At 44.3% G+C, this 16,381-nt stretch overlaps 1 protein-coding gene across 4 annotated transcripts in view; it reads right to left on the reverse strand.

Annotated features, from left to right (window-relative positions):
• Positions 1-16,381, reverse strand: part of Insc (INSC spindle orientation adaptor protein) — a 132,356-nt gene that overhangs the window by 8,694 nt on the left and 107,281 nt on the right. For 2 of the 4 annotated variants that reach the window (XM_013148100.3, XM_063251853.1), the window contains 3 exons: positions 11,838-12,009; positions 7,886-8,064; positions 1,253-1,319 (listed from right to left, as the gene is read on the reverse strand). In XM_013148100.3, the coding sequence (XP_013003554.1) occupies positions 1,253-1,319; positions 7,886-8,064; positions 11,838-12,009 (418 nt within the window). Of the gene's footprint in view, positions 1-1,210; positions 1,320-7,885; positions 8,065-11,837; positions 12,010-16,381 lie in introns of all 4 variants that reach the window. The other 2 variants (XM_063251851.1, XM_063251852.1) reach the window with 1 other exon arrangement.

Consider the following 16,381-nt stretch of genomic DNA (forward strand, 5'->3'; position numbering starts at 1 on the left):
CTTACCATTGTCAATAATGGAGGCAGAATCCAAGCCACATAGTATGGCAGCAGTTTTCACATTCTTAACTGCTACACCACCCTCCCTGTATACCATCATTATCATGCCATCACTGCTGCCAGGACAGGTTTTAGGTCTGGAACTTACTTAATTCTTTATTCTCATCGTCTCGCTCAGGGGCAGCCATGTACTAGCTCTCAGTGACTGTGGACTGTTTGAGCCAATCAATACCATGTTGTAAAGCCATGAAACACTCCCGAGAAGCCAGGCATTCCAATCTCAGATGCACAGGCCCATGGAGGCCACACCCCTCATCCCCTTGAAGAACAGAAGACTACGTACTGAAGGCAGAGTGTGCAAATAATACCACGCAGCCTCTCCTCGTGGCCTCAGCTGGCTCCACACTGTTTCTCATTATTAACTCAATCACATAAAATTAACAGAAAATGATGTCTTTCAATTAGTAAAAGAGCAGTGGGGGGCAAGGGCAGTGTATGTTTGTTAAGACAGCAGAGCAGCCTGAGACAAGAGGGTTTCACTGGAGCAGAGGCAGCGGCCCAGGCTCCCAGCTCACTCTGCCTCATTAGCGTCTTGGTCTCCAACTGGCTGCTAATTGCTCCCTTATTTCCCAGTCACAGGAAGCCCCCGCACTACACCAGCTTTGCTCCCAGCTGCAAGGCAGCCACGCTGCCCTCTGCAGAAGCCAACTGGTTAGATCAGACCAACAAACCTGACCCCAATCACTTGGACCAAGGTAGGTGGAAGAGATGATCTCAAGCTGGCCTGACCTGATCTCCACTCTCACCCCTTCCCGTGCACTTCAGCTCTCTACTGAGGCCACATCCAGTGAGATGGGGACAATGTAAAGTTGAAAGGTGCATCTTGGAGGAGTAGATTTTTCCTCTTTTAATTATAATGAAATATCTGCCTTCTCCTCAACAGCGTGGTTAAAATAGCAACTATCCCTTCACTATCTTTAAACACCCTTAGCGCTTCCCTGTTTCATCTTCCCCATGAAATTATCACCATCTGACATTGTCTGCACTCTTTTTCACTGTCTCTCCCCAGAATGTACATCTATAAAAGCAAACATTTATATATTGGCCCACTCGCACATAGAAGCACACATACATACATGGAGGCACTGTACATATTCATGCACCCATGCACAGGCACACACACAAGCAAAAAGGCACATGGCTCCACGTACCCAAACCATCCACACAGCATGTACGCTGCTGCTGGGACATACCATTCTCCTGAATGATGTCAGAGGCACACTGCTCCAGGACAGACATGTTTGCCAAGATGGTCACAATCTGGAAAAGAGAATTGAGAGACCAGGAAAGTAGGCACACGTGGTCCAGATGGTACTGTCTACAGACAGATCAGCTAGGGGCTATGAAACTTCCTTTAGTCCATGATTTCTTTACCACCCAACTACCCATCCTTCTGCGGCATTTTTTTCCAGCCTTGTGGACTGCTGCCACTTGGACATAGTCCCCACTGACGGATGCCCATTCATCAGTATATGTCTCTGGGATAACCCCAAGGCCCTGGGAGCACCATTATCCTGGGTGAAGTTGGGGCTCAGCTGTCATTGTGCAGAACCCCTCCAGTTCCATGCTCTAAAATGCAGAAGGAACTAGCGGCCCTTGGCCCTCTACCTTCCCCATACTAGTCTGTCCTTCCTCCTGGCAGTCTGCCCTCTCTCGGTTCGGTCCCCCATTCCAGTTTCTTTGTGTCATACTGATTCTCACCTACCTTCAACCTGAAACTAACAAAGGCTGAGAGTTCATGGCAGAGAGCACATTTAAGAAGAGACAGCATTACAACAAAGCATCAGGTATTACTGAATATGGGATCCAATGAGAAAGTTCATGCTCAGCTCTACTTTACAAGCCTCCCTTGTGAGTCAGCATTGCAAGATTGTGTCTTCATTAGTGGAATTCTGATACAAAGGGCCCAGCCAGCCTTAGTTATACCCTCATAAGCTATAATCCACTGTGGGGCCCTCAAGTAGTGACAAAGTTACATCACAAAAACTATTTAGGAAATGGAAAGGATGCCAAACCTCAGTGGAATGTATTGGAAATGTGCTACCTGTTAACCGGGACCACACACTGCCCCTAAAATAAGCAGCAGAATGAAAACCCACCCTCCTTTAAAGAACTCTCAATGGCAGCAACTAAAATAAATAACAAAAGAAACACCAGTTCTCACTGCTGCCAGCCCACTCTCCTGAAAACTTCCTTCAAAGCTGTGTCATGGTTCAAGCAAAAGCCACACCTCCACATCAAAGATAGCAACTGACCATCTCCGGGGGACATTCAGGCAGCTGTAGTTGTAAAACTGGACAGCAATGTGATAGCAAGCAAGAGGACTACCTAGGTTTAGTTGGTTTAATATTAGCACATTACTCTGGGTAATAAGGCATCTAAAATCTCTTCCCTTCCACAGAGGGAAAAAGCTTGCCATTCTGAAGGAACATGCATCGTCCTTTCCTCCTGCACACGTCATGAGGGATTCAGCATGTTCAGGTGGCTGCAACATCTCTGGGGATCAGCCCCCCTTCCAGCTCAACCTAGCTGGGATCTGAGTGAGATTAAAATTTTACTCTTAAGTCTGCAACACCCACTAATTTATGAGGGGAATTACAAGGCTTTTATTTGCATTTTAGAAAGAACTACAAGAGGTTTAGTTCCCAAAAGTTTTCCCCTTTCAGGACTGTGTTTGTGGCTGAAATAGGAGGAATAAGAGGGAAAACACGAGTTAAAGACACAGTCAAAAAAATGGTGCATTCCTTGGGCTGCATAAAGTGACAGATTAAGAGTGAGGACGGACAAGGCAAGTTCACATGCAGTTATGGCTCATCTGGTTCTCTCCGCACCGCGAGTGGTGCACAGTGGGTACACAGCCACTTGTCCCAGCACACAGGGCAGCTAAACCCAAGCCATCACCAGAGGCTCTCTCAGAATAAAGACGTTTCTTTGACATGGTGATTCATGAAGGAAAGATGGAACCAAGAGCAGAAGAAGGGAAGGAAGGAAGGAAGGAAGGAAGGAAGGAAGGAAGGAAGGAAGGAAGGAAGGAAGGAAGGAAGGAAAAGAAAACCTTTGTCTGCAGCAATGAGTTCATTACATGGCAATTATTATCGTCACAGCCACCAGGTAGGTCTTTGTGTCAGACTAATTTAGATCCTGTTAATGAAAATTACTTCCTCTTTACAGAGCCTGTACCCCATGTGGTTTTCTGGAGGTGCAGATGAAGTATTCAATTAAGCACAATTTGAATAAATGCCAATTATGCTCTGCTTTGAGTCTCCCTTTCGAAACATCCTTGTATGTATCATGATGTAGAGGGGAAAAGGGTCAATATTTCTACTTGTGGTCAAACCCACGCTGGGATTTTAAGACAACTTGGTTTACCTGAATACAGGCTTATAATGCTGTCAGGGGACAGGAACCAGGCAGACCAGTTCCCTGTCCCAGACTAATTCAGTCCTATCTAATGGTGTTCAATTAAATTCTATTTCTCTTGAGCCTATTTTTCTGCTCCCCTATACTTATTTACTGAATGCAGAGAATATTAACTTTGAGAGAGACCCCAGATGAAAGGTGGTAGTGGCTAAAAGCACGGAGTCATCTAGGTTCAAAACCTGGCACAATTGCTTATTTTCCATATGATCTTGGTCATGTTATATAATCTTCTGTGCCCTGGTTAACAAAAATGTGTGAGTTTTCTATTGCTGCTATCATAAATTGCTACATGCTAAGCAGCTAAACATAACCCAATTTTATTAGCAATTTTGGAGTACATAAGTTCTAAATGGATCTTAAGAAGGTAAACTCAAGGTATCAACAGATCCACATTGCTTCTGAATGCTTAGGGGAAAATTTATTTCCTTGCCTTTTCCAGCTTTTAAAGGATGCTGTGTACCCACTATTTTCTGACTAATTCTACCTCACTTTTATAAGAACAAAGTGATCACATTGAGCCCATCTGAATAACATTCCTATGTCAATATTTTTAAGTAATCACCATGTGCTAAGTCAGCTTCTTCATAGGTTTGGGGGATTAAGACACAGCATTGTTGAGGGAAACATTATTTGGCATACCATAAGAGATTACTCTTACTAGAATTTGATGAATTAATAGCTCATCAAGCAGCCAGAATGTTTGTTTAATAAAATGAATATAACTTGCCTCTGGGGAGGCAAAGATCCAGAAAAGATCCAGACATGGATGATGGGTCCAGAAACACTGACCTATGTAACACCCAATATGTGTGGGACTCAGCTCTGTCGTTGCCAAGGTGAACTGTAACAGAAGATCTCTAAAAACTGAAAAGAGGGCTTAGAGCTGGTGCAACCCTTCCATCAGAGGAATAACTAACTTCTGTGACATCTCAAATCATTTTTCACTTGGTTTCCAGAGACCTCAGGAAAACTGCAGTGGATAACAAACTGACCCAGAATGGTAGAGGTGCTCCCATGCCACTAGTCCTGGAAAAACAACCCTGGGTGACAGGGAGGTGGTTGGCAAAACCTTTTGATAGCAGCACACACCAAGGAAAAGGCTCACGATGTGAAAGTGTGGCCCAGGCCTGCCTGACACTCTTAGCAGTATTTCAAAAGTCAGTCCTCATCACAGCCTGACTTCCCATATCTTCCCTCATTTGCTAGTGAAGAATACCCACAACACTGAACAGAGACCAGTGCGCCCATCTAATAGATCTTATAATACAGAAAACTGGCAAATATTTAATGAAAAGTTGTGATTACTTTCATGCTGTGCAGGAATTAGGACAAAAAGGCCAACAGCTCAGATGCTGTAATCAGAATTACTCTGTAATTGCCAGATACAATATTTGAATTGCTGGGATCACTGTACTAACTCTCTAAATGCTGTGGCAACAATGTCATCTGCAGCTTTGCGACCAGCAAGCGAAGTCCCTTTCTGTCTCTAGCATAGCCATGTCCAATCCCTGGCCACACGTGGCCCTGGACAGCTGGTCATAAGCCCCCACAGCACCGTCAACTTTTAATGTTGTTATGTGATTTCTTTAATGATTTTTTCAAGACTTGATCGCATGGCACTCAAACACAGACTGCTGAGGTGACAACGCTGCATAGGGCAGGTTGTAGTGTAGCCCTAACTCCATCTCCTGTACCCACCACACCAGTCAGCCTCAGGCAAGCCCATTTGTAGCAGATGGACCTATGCTTGTCCTGCTCTGCGAGCAAAACACAGTGATCGCTGGTGATAATGTCAACCTACTTCCACCTGGGTGTGTGCCCGTGAAGACAGACGTTTACTGTGACCAAGCAGACACATCAGTTTGCTTAATAGTGGTTAAACAGGCTTGATGTGATATTCTGTAAAATAATTTCATAAGTTAAATATGAAAAGGTAAAGTCCATTACCTATACACATTAACTACAGGATACATTTTATATAAAGCCCAAGACAATTCCTCTTGCCCCCTGAGGTCCAGGCAAGCCAACGTTTGGTTGCCCACCTGCCCTCTTCTCTCCAAACCGCTTTTTCTATGAAAGAAGGGAAAGAATCACAATAAACACATCGATTTGAAAGATTGAAGGATCTTGCATTTCTGATTAATGGTTTCCTGGTGAATGTTGCTTACAGTGAGGTTCCAGAAATGCCACAGAATCTGGTCACTCTAAAATGCCAAGCAGCCTATGAATCTCCATAGGAAGTACACACAGTACCCACTCCCTCTACAAAGCAATTTCCGAAAGTCATTAAAAGCCCTGCTCAGTAAAAGTCTCTGTTATGCATTAGAAAAAATAATCAGATACTTTCCATCCTAGATTGTCACTGCTTGACAGGCAAAGCCTGAACAGAGGTCCCTTTCCTACCTCTATGAAGTCTATAGCTGGATTCTTGGGAAGCATGGATCCTGGGAAATGCTACCTACGCAAACAAGAAATCAGGACCATGCAAATCCCTTGATGCCTAATCAGAACCATCTGTAGCCCATACTGCCTCCTCTAGATTAGCAGAAGAGAATAGAAGAGCCCAAGGCCAAGGCTCCCCTCACTCTACAACCCAAGGGGGCTCCTGGAGAGACATGGCCAGTGAGTCTTCTCTTGGACAAAGTAAGTGGACTCAGGTTTCTGGGATGCTGGAGAGCCTCTCACTGTCCACACAGTGGACAGAGTATAGATTCAAAACCAAGAAGCTCTGTGCAGCATTGGCATCACTGGCAGATTCATTACTGGAAGCCTCATGGGGCATTTAATCTCATAAGTATTTCAGGGGTCAGTGAGCACTTCAGAGCCTAATTCATCTTCTTTGTCTTCATTACAGAGAGGCCTCTGATCAGCTTAATCCTCCCTCTGCCATAGGAAATAGCCATTTGTTTCTTTAATGGGTACACTCTCACTAGCTAAGTGTCTGCTCTGAGCCAGGGCAAAGGTAAAGCCACCCTGAGGACAAGATGTGCCTGGATCAGAGGCACAGAAAAAGCTTCAGACTCCGGATGCAGAGAATTGCTCTCTCCCTGTAGCTTAACTATATTCTCTCTTTACCCAGAGTCCTCTCCTTCCTGGGCATCAGTGAGGCTTCAAAAGGGCCCCACAACTCCTCATAATTGGAAGAGGGATCTACACAGCCACAGATGTCAAAACTCGAAAGAATATGCCCATTTCACAGATGAGGGCTCACCTCCCTGGAGGTTCCCCACTCAGTGTTCTGTGCCAATATTAACAACACTGCCAGTGGCTGCTATTCATTTAATAGTTTCTATATGCCAGGATCTGTACTAAGAGTTTGTACTCATTAGTTGGTATGATTCCTATTTCAATTTTGAAAAGCATGTATTATGGATTCTCATTTTACAAATCCATAATACAAATGAATTGCACGAAGTTACAGGATTGTTCGTAGTAAAGAAGCTTTAGGCCCAGGTCATGTGACCCCATAACCCCTGTTTGTACTGTGCTACCACTGGATCTATATAAAATGATCAGAGTCAATCATGCAATAGGGATTTGAAGGTGAAAGGAATTGAAATCATGTTAAGTAGATAATGTCCAGCAGTCGGAGGTATCCAGCTCAGGAGAGGAGCATGAGCTGGGAGACTAAATACCAACAGAGATGAACTGGACTGGGGTTTGGAGGGAATCATCTGACTTGGGCCTTAGGTACATGCAAGAATTAACAGCGACCTCAAACCCAACACAATCAGCTACCTCCACCCATTGGTCATGAAAGAGGAAGCCAAGTGTGACCAGAGATGGGATGGGATCCAGAACACTAGAGCTCAAAGAGCCTTCAGTCTTCCTCATTTTGTGTCCTCAAACAGTTTTTTTTTTTTTTTGTAGTAAAACTCTCATTCCCATCCCAACAGAACCTTATGTGGAGTTCAAATACACAAAAATACTGTGGCTTAAGTAGAGGTTGAATCCAAGAATCAAAGTGTGCTCCAAGCCCCTGGTTTACTTTTGAGTTTGGATTTGATTTTTGGAAACATGGAGAGAGAAGTTCACTATAGAGTATGATGTCATTTGCGCACCAATATGATTAGGTGCAGACCCTCAGAGGAGCCTGCCCATGGGTCTCTCTGCCTCCAGAATGAAGAGTCTGAACGGAGAGGAAGGAAAGCCCCATAGTGTTAGGATAGGAAGGGCTGGAGAAGGCACTCACAAAGAGGCTGCAGAGTCAATGACAGATGTTGAGAACATAATCTTTAACTCAATATGAAACACAAAGCTTAAAATGCCAGCAAAAGCCACTACCAGAATTGACCACAGGCTAACAGATCATGCTGCCTCCCCGCACCCACTGGCCTCCAATCTTCTGTCATCATGTGAGAGGAACCATCACAGACCCTGGGCCTGGGCCCTTCTGAACTTCTCACCTGGTCCCGGGTATAAGGTGTATCCACCCTCTGTTTGTCGCTGCAGGCTTCCAAGAGGATATGGATGGCATTCAGCTGCAGAAGCATTTCACACGCCATTGTGTCAAAAAAGGTGATGTTGGCAAGGGCTGCAGAGGCCAGCAGGAAGACTTCCCCAGACGAGGCCTCTTGGCAGAGCTCTAGATAGATAGATAAGAGGAAGAAAATAGCTCAATACCCAGTGCTTTCACATCATTTGTCTCATTTGGTTCCCCGAGAGCTCTGGGGGATCATTTGCGTGGGTGTTATAATACTCATGGCACAGATGATGGAAGCAGTTACCAGGGAGAGAGATGTATCTGTCTACACAGATGGCAGTGCTTCGAAAGCCAGTGTGTGACTCCAATTCACTCCTTAACCAAGTATTGATTGAGCCAACATTATGTGCTAGCATCACTGGTGTGTTGGAATGTCCTGATGGACAAAACAGATCACACTCTTACACTTGTAGGATTCATATTTTATTAATGAAATAAATTCTCAGAAATTAATAAAACTAATTGCAAATTTTGATAAGTATGAGGGAGCAGACAAACAAATGCTAAGACGGAGAATAAGTAGGGGCCTACAAGAAAGATATCCCGAAGAATGTGACTTTACAACTGAGACCTTAAGGAAGGAAAGGGATAGGTCATGAAAATGTTCGGAGGAAGAGAAAGTTCTAGACCAAAGGGACAGTTGTACAAAGACCATGAGGCAGGACTAAACTTCCAGTCCATTTGTGTCTGCAGTAATACACTTTAGGCCACTGCTAAGTTTGCCAGCTGCCATTTTTTTTGGTCTCAGGTCAAGGGTCACGTGCACCAGCCTCTGAAGGTCACACTCTTTTATCTGGTCCCAGTGGCCATAGCCCAGCCCTAAACAAATGTCTCCACTTACCATTTATACTTAATACAAAGGGAGAGTCTCTGAGGAGGAATGTCCCTCTCCTCCCATCACCTAACATATTCCCCCATGGGCTTTGCAGAACCTGAAATAGGCTTGGTCTCAAGAAGAGGTAGAAAAAGGGCTCTGTCCTTGATACACCACCACCTGATGAGTCTGACTTCCGACCCTCCACTCCAACTTGATTTCTAATCAAAATGCTTCAGTCCCTCAGGCCCTGTCCTGTTGACAGCACTTCTACAAAACCACAAGAGTAAAGGCTACACTTGGAGAAATTAGCCCTGGCACACAGAGAAAGTTGTGGAGACAGAACTGAGTTATACTCCATTCTGCACCCTAGTGCTCCCAGACAAGAGTCTGTACTTCCACGTCCTCTTGGCCCTTCCAATGAATGGAGTTACTGGTCTCTACCTAAAAGGACAATGAGAGTCAAACACCTGTACCATGCCCTGCACTGTTGAACTCTGAGCACCTTTATGGTAGAATATGTTTATTTACAGATATGGAAGCTGAGTTTTAGGGAAGCTACCAGAAGCAGCAGAAGGTACTATTTTTTAGCATTTACTCTGCCAGGCACAGCTATACTTTTTTGATCATTAACTCATTCAATCCTTACAACAATATAATTTTTATGACCGTTTTGTACACGAAAGAACTGAGGATTCATACATTAAGTGATTTTCCTGAGGTTTTATGGCCAGTGAGTAACTATCAGAGGCTGCCTGACCCCAACGTTCCCTTCTTTCTATTCTGCACACTGTTTCTTTTTCCACCCCTTTGACTCATTCTCAGGGAAGCTCCCACAGGCCTGTGTCCAGTCCTAGCAGAAGGATACTGCTTGCCTCTGGGCAGCTCTTTAGCCATCACGTAGGCGTGACTGCTAAAAACTCAGAATCTCCACCTAACCAACCAGGACTGGGATTAAATACTACCCACAACATTAAAACCTCTGTGATTTCCCATATCCAGTGACTGCCCCACTCCCTTGGGCCATGCAACCTTTCTACACTCACCTCTCTACACCCAGGCTTTGGAGTGAGGCTACGGATCTCATTGGTCGACACATTTCCCTTTATTCTCATGCAGTGGCCATTATTGCTGACACAGCAATTATTAACACAACTATGAAGTGCCTTTTAATTCTGCTGCAAATTTATTAGTGCTACACTCTGAGTCACCTGGGATGTGTTAGGAAGATTAAACCAGGGATTCCAGTGGCTCATTTTCAAATGTTTCCAGGGGATGGCAAGAAATTGGGGGGGGCTATTTCCCACCAAAGGACAGATATATTCCATCTGGTGGATCTCAGAGTAGACGGCACGGTGCATCTTTAGCAGGGTGAAATAAATAGGAAGACTCCTCATCTCCAGAGAGGAACCAGCCTGAGCAAAAGAGCAGGAATGGATACAGGACAACCATGAAGGGCCCTTTGGACTATATATGTCTTGGTTTATTTGCTTTATTATTTGATAATATTTATAAGTTTTGATATTTTTAACATAATTATAATTTATATCCTATCTTTAAAAAATATAGCCTTTCTAACAGGCAATAGTCAACTAGAATTCAACAGTGACTGTCCTCCCCCTTATCAGTGAGTGTACTGGTCAGTTTAATATCAAATTCAAAACTCCTTAGTTTTTTTTTCATCTGACTCTGTTTAATTCATTTGCTTCCTGCTAAGCTCTGATGGATGCCTGAGTACGAAACTCCTGGCATGGTGGACCCTAATGCGAACGCATGCCCTCGAGAAAGTCCTTCAAGCTCTCCAGTTCCCTGGGGATTGTTATCCAGATGAATTATTCTGGTTGCTGCAATTTAGAGTTAGACTTCCTTCCCAGTAGAGGGAGCGCTATACTTCACTTGAGTTCCCTCCAGCCAGAACACTGAACAATTGACTTCAGTGTTTCTTGATTCCAAATTCATGTGGATGTTAGCAATTTGATTTCTCCTTCCTGTCCTGTGGCTTTCCCATGCCTCCTTTGCCATGAAGTCAACCTAACTGATGTCACCTATGTGCAAAGCGCTGGAAGATGCTACAGCTCTAGAGGTAGAAGGACACATGAAAGAAATGAAATGCAATTTCTCACTTTATATATTAGGAAAATTTAAAAGTGAGCTTTACAATGCCACATGATATGAGAGTGGCAGACTCCCACAGAGAGCTTGTACAAGGTTGCTGATCAATAGATGTTTGCTGAATGAGTGAGTGAAAAACCAGATGCCAAATCTGGATACTCTGATTCTGATTTCCATGCTGCCCCCAAATACATATTAATACAGCTAGTCCAAGTCCAAGTATATTGACTGTAAAAGCTAACCCTAAATTTTTGTGTAAATTTTCATTCAATTTCAAGAAGATATAAATACAGTGATAGTGACAGAAGTAGGAATAAAGTAGAGACATAGATCACTACCAGCTCTGTTAAACAAAGATTTGCAAAAAACAGTTCCTTAAATATTTTTATTCAAATTAATCCTAGTTTCTGCAGTTTAGAAAAGGAAAGCAAGAAAAAGAGCATATTTTAGACACAGGACTACGGTTTTCCTGCTAGGAAGACATATGTCTGAATGAGAGGCCCCATGGTGGGATTTCCTACAGCAGGTTGGGGTGAGCTAGTTCTTGCTGAGAAGTCATTTGTCCCATTCATTACCACTGTGTTTATGGGTACAATGAGACACTAGGAACAAAGCTTTTCAGTCTTTCTAGGCAGAGGCTAAGCATTAAAATTTGAAGCCCAACTGCTCCCTGCATTTTTCTGTCCTGGGAGACCATTTAATTCCAACATGATTATGATCATTCCACTTGCTTCTTGAAGGGCTCACTGTATATTAACAGCAGACTTTTGACTATGGAGTTCTTTAAAGCCTGAGTCTGGTCCCTTAATGGTGTGGTTTAAGCTAGTGTGATCCTCTAAATGACATATCTGAGGCTTGGTAAGCAGCTGGATAGCCTTTCTCATCCTTCCGAAAGACCATGGTGCCCAGGTCTTCCCACCCAGGTTCCCACCCACCCAAGGAGACTCACTGATGAGGGCTGTCACAATCTCCTCCATGCTCTCCAGGAAGCTACTAAGATGCTGGGTGAAGGACAGGTGTGGAGAGGTGACCTGGGCCACCACAGCTGCAGCCTCAGCCCGTGTGGCCTCTGGGTGGCTGTCGTCTGTCAGGATGTCAGCCAAGCATAGAACACCATCCACCTGCATATGGAGAGAGAGGCTTGTGATAGTAACGAAAGAGGCTCAAGCCCCCTGTGTGGCTGGGTCTGGCTTCCCAGAACAGTGCAGAAGCCCATGTGGGATGAAAGACATTCTGGTATTGCACCTCTGCCCCTGAAATGTCTCAAACTCTGGCACCTGGGGACCTCCTCTTTAAGTCAGGCATAAACCAGTGAGCACAACCCAACCTGTGCTTTCTAGGTAACAGCTATCAATCTAAGTATCAGGGCCCAGACCTTGGTCATCTACCACAGAAAACTGTAGGGAAAGGACAGTCACCTAGAAATCACACATCTCAAGCTCCAACCCTGGCCCCTCTCCATGCTGTATAACTTGCTATTAGTCACTTAGCTCTCTAAGACTGTTACATGGCCCACCAGCAAGGTGTTAGGGGCAATTCAAGAGATAAAGGAGGCGATGCTTGATCAGAAGAGATGTTCAAGAAATGTGGGGGCCCCTCCTCTTGTTCGGATTTAGCAGCAGGCTGAGCTCAATGTCTTTCCGCCCCCTCTTTGATCTCCACCACCTTCTCCCATAGAAAGCAGGCTATTTCTATGAAACCCTTGTTCTTTCCGCCCAACCAACGAGATACAAGTTTAGGGGACGTGAATACCAGCTAAAGACTTGCCCTCCCCAGCTGTGCTCCAGCCACACTTGCTCTTGGCATCCTAAGAGCTTCTGCTTATGGAGTGCTTGTAATGTACCGGGTTCCAGTCAAAGTAGCGTGCAAATGTTATTGTACCATTGATTCCTCTCAGTGACGCTTGGAGATTAGCATCATTATTTCTATTTTACAGAAAAGTGAATTGAGGTACAAAAAGATTTGTTAACTTGTCCCAGATCATTAATTCTAAAAGCAATTGGTTTGCAACTTGAACGGTCTGGCTTTGGAGCCCAGGTTTTGAAGATAACATTTTGCTTCTCCCCAAAAAGTCGCACCTGAACTTGGACCTCAGCCTTCATCACAGGTCAGCAGATGAGACAAGGAGAGAAAAAGAGGCAGGTGCTTGTCATAGTTAGATCAGCTGTGCCCCTACAACCCCTCGGATGTAAAACCCACAGAATCCCTCCCCCATCAGAAGAAATGGGGAGTGGGAATGGGCCAACAGGGAGGCCCGACACACCTGTGTGGGTGCCCCACCTCTGCCAATGGCCTTGAGCCCACCCCCCATTGCTGTATCCTGCCTTCTTGCCACTCAGCTCTAGTGGGTCTCTGGAGGTCTGCACTTTGTTTGACTAATTACCGCCACTGAGTTCTGTGCCTCCCTAAGTGGCTCGTGGAACAGTAAGGTCCATTAACTGTGAAAGCCTTTGGCAATCTCAGACTCAGAGGAGACAAATGTGGAAACAGGAGCCCAGGGAACTGTTGGCAATAAAACTCACCTGGATGTGCTTAATAAAAGGGAGCAAACAGCAGGGAGTCTGCCCCTGGCAGGACTGGATGCACGCCAAGTGTTTGACTAGCAGGTCCTTGGAGAGAGGCCTCATTTGGGCCTGGAGAATGAAAGGGAGGCTGCTCTAGGCCTAGAAACAGGAAGCAGCCCCACTGCCAACATAAGAAATCTCTTAATTATCCAGTCTTCAGCCCTTTTCCTCTTTCCAGCAAGAACCAAGCCTGCTGCTAAGGAGCCGCCTCGTCTCTCCTGGAGAAACACCTCAACCAATCCAGTCTCCTTAGTCTCATGCTGGCTGCAGAGGGGGTTGCTACCCTGACTCCCGATTCTGTTGATAAAATCATCAGATGCAAAGCATAATCCTCCCCTGGGTCCCAGCACACGCTTGGATATATGAGAGGCCAAGGAGCTTACGGTGCCCAGGACCTAGGGCCACCACAGGCCTGGACACCAAGCCTGACCCCCGGTCCAGAAGGCTGCTCTGCTAACTGCTTACTCATTTACTACAGGCCAGGCCTTGCCCCCTGCCAATGGCAACACAGAGAGACGTGCCTTCTGCAGGTGGACAGGCGCTTCACATCCAGAGACGAACATCAGACAGCCTGATTTCCACGAGGGTGCTTTCCAGGGTGGCCTCAAGGAAGCCATTCCTCACTTATCAGGGGTCCCATTTCAGATGGGAGAGGTCACCCAGTCTGGACTCCATGTCCAAGTAATTCTATTACCATCATCACACTTATCACATTAAATTTCTCTTTTTTTTCTTGAGTCTGTGGCCTAGCAGCATCAAATTCACTGCAAATTTCTTAAAAGCAGATTCTTATGCCCCACCCAGATCTATGTCTTTATTAACACGTCCGCACTGACCTTTATACACTAACAGCATGGTAAAACATTACTACATTGTGATTCTCGGCTCCTTTGTCTGCTCAGCTCCCTCGTTCCCCTGCCAGTGCTACAAGCCTGGGCACCAGGTCTTGTTCATGGCTGTTCTAGGCTGGTGTGTGTTGGGATTTCAGTAAATGGGCAACAAAGGAAAAAAAAATGGATCTAAGATTTGAGGACACTTACAGACTTACGGTCTCTGCATAGACTAGTAAAAATAGAATAATGTCAAAGATGGAAGGGTGTTTGATCAAAGGAAGTCATCAGAAAGGACAGCACTGACAAAATAGCCAAGATGAGAACATAAATTCCAAAGTTATTGACCTGAGGCAGGTGGCCTCACCTTGATGAGGACCCCTAAATCCTTTTGAGTCCTTTACAGCACTTCGGTTTCCCAGAGGATCTAAGGAGTTCCAGTTATACAATAAGCAATTTCCCATGGTCTTAGTTACTTACTACTCGTGGCTGAGACAAAATACCTGATGCCCAAAGTTGGGAAAGGAAAGGGTATTTCTTACGGATGTTGGAAGTTTCAGTCTATACTCAGTTGGCTTCAAGGCAGGGAGGCCTGATGGGGCTGTAGTTCATGGTGGCTGCGGACAGCAAGGCAGAAACTGGCAAGAAAGAATAACATGCCTTCTTCCTGCCATTACATCACATCCTGGCTCCACCCCTATGTGGGTGGAGCACTCACATTCTCAATCCAAGCGCTAGACAATGAACCAATCACAAATGCACAATGCAAGAGCATGATGCCTGGGGGCCACCGACATAAACCATGACACCCATTGTATTGTTTCCCTTTTAATTTGTTGACTATGCTTTAGATTTCTTCTGGTGTTATCCTATTCATGAAATATATCAACTCATATATATATTATATATATATATGATATATATGGCAATTTGATAAGGGCTAACAAGTAATAAAATGAACACCCCTATGTATATATGCATAGGTCTAATGTCCAGATATTATAACCTTAGAAATAAAATAAAAATAAGAAAGCTCCCTACACACTTCCTTAATCTTATACTTCTGCTTTTCCCTGTTGAATATACGGAGGAAAACCACCCTGAATTTTGTTCTTTTATTCCTCTTTTTGTTTTTTTTACAGTTGAATACATGTGTCTGTTTAGTTTTACAAGTGGCATCATAGTGCGTACAGTAATTTGCTTCCTTATTTTTTTAATCAGGAATTGAACTTAGGACCCTGGGCTTGCCAGGCAGGTGCTTGTGTCGCTGAGCTATATCCCCAGCCCTTAATTACTTTCTTCTCCAGGCAGCATAATGTTTATGCTGTTCTTTCCTATCGTTGTGTGTGGCTAAGGTTCATTTATTTTTCACTGCTGTATAATATTCTGCTATAGGAGTCAACTGCAATTCATTTTCCTATCAAGGAACATTTGAGTGATTTATTGTAATGGACAACACTGCTATAAATATTCCTATAAATGTTTTCTGGTGAATCTGTGCCAGTTTCCTTAGGAGTTTTAATTTATATATGGAATTCCTAGGGTATAGAATTTGCAAGTTTTTAACTTTACTGATATTGCTAGGTTGTTTTGCAACATGGTTGTACAGTTTCTCCTCTACCAGCAATATAAAAATTTATTTGACTCCATATCCTCATCAGTTCATGATATTGGCAGCTTTTAAATTTTTTTTTTAGCAATTTTATGGGTATAAATATTATACTTTATATGACAATCAGGTTGAGTTTGTTGATAGCCTTTTGTTTTGATTTGGTTTGGGTGGGCTTCACTTTTGTGTCTTACAAGTTGGATTGCTACTACTGCTATAAGAATTGCATGTTTATATGTTTTGTACCTTTTCTATGTGTAGGGGCCAGATTTCCCTGGCCTTTGGCTCTAATGCTAGTGACCTGCCAATTTGCCCACCACCGAAATTCTACAACAGTCCAAGTTGAATCTGCATCCATCATCACTTGAGCAGGTCCAACCCTAACAGAAGGCCACTGAAGGGCAGTGGCCTTGTCTTGGGCTTTCCCATATGTGAGCCAATTACTACATCAGGACATACACAGATCCTGGAGTCAGACCTCTCCAAGCTT

Source organism: Cavia porcellus, unplaced genomic scaffold (assembly GCF_034190915.1).
Source record: "Cavia porcellus strain 051 isolate PalLab524CR breed Dunkin Hartley unplaced genomic scaffold, mCavPor4.1 scaffold_6, whole genome shotgun sequence".
In the NCBI taxonomy this organism is placed as follows: Eukaryota; Metazoa; Chordata; class Mammalia; order Rodentia; family Caviidae; genus Cavia; species Cavia porcellus.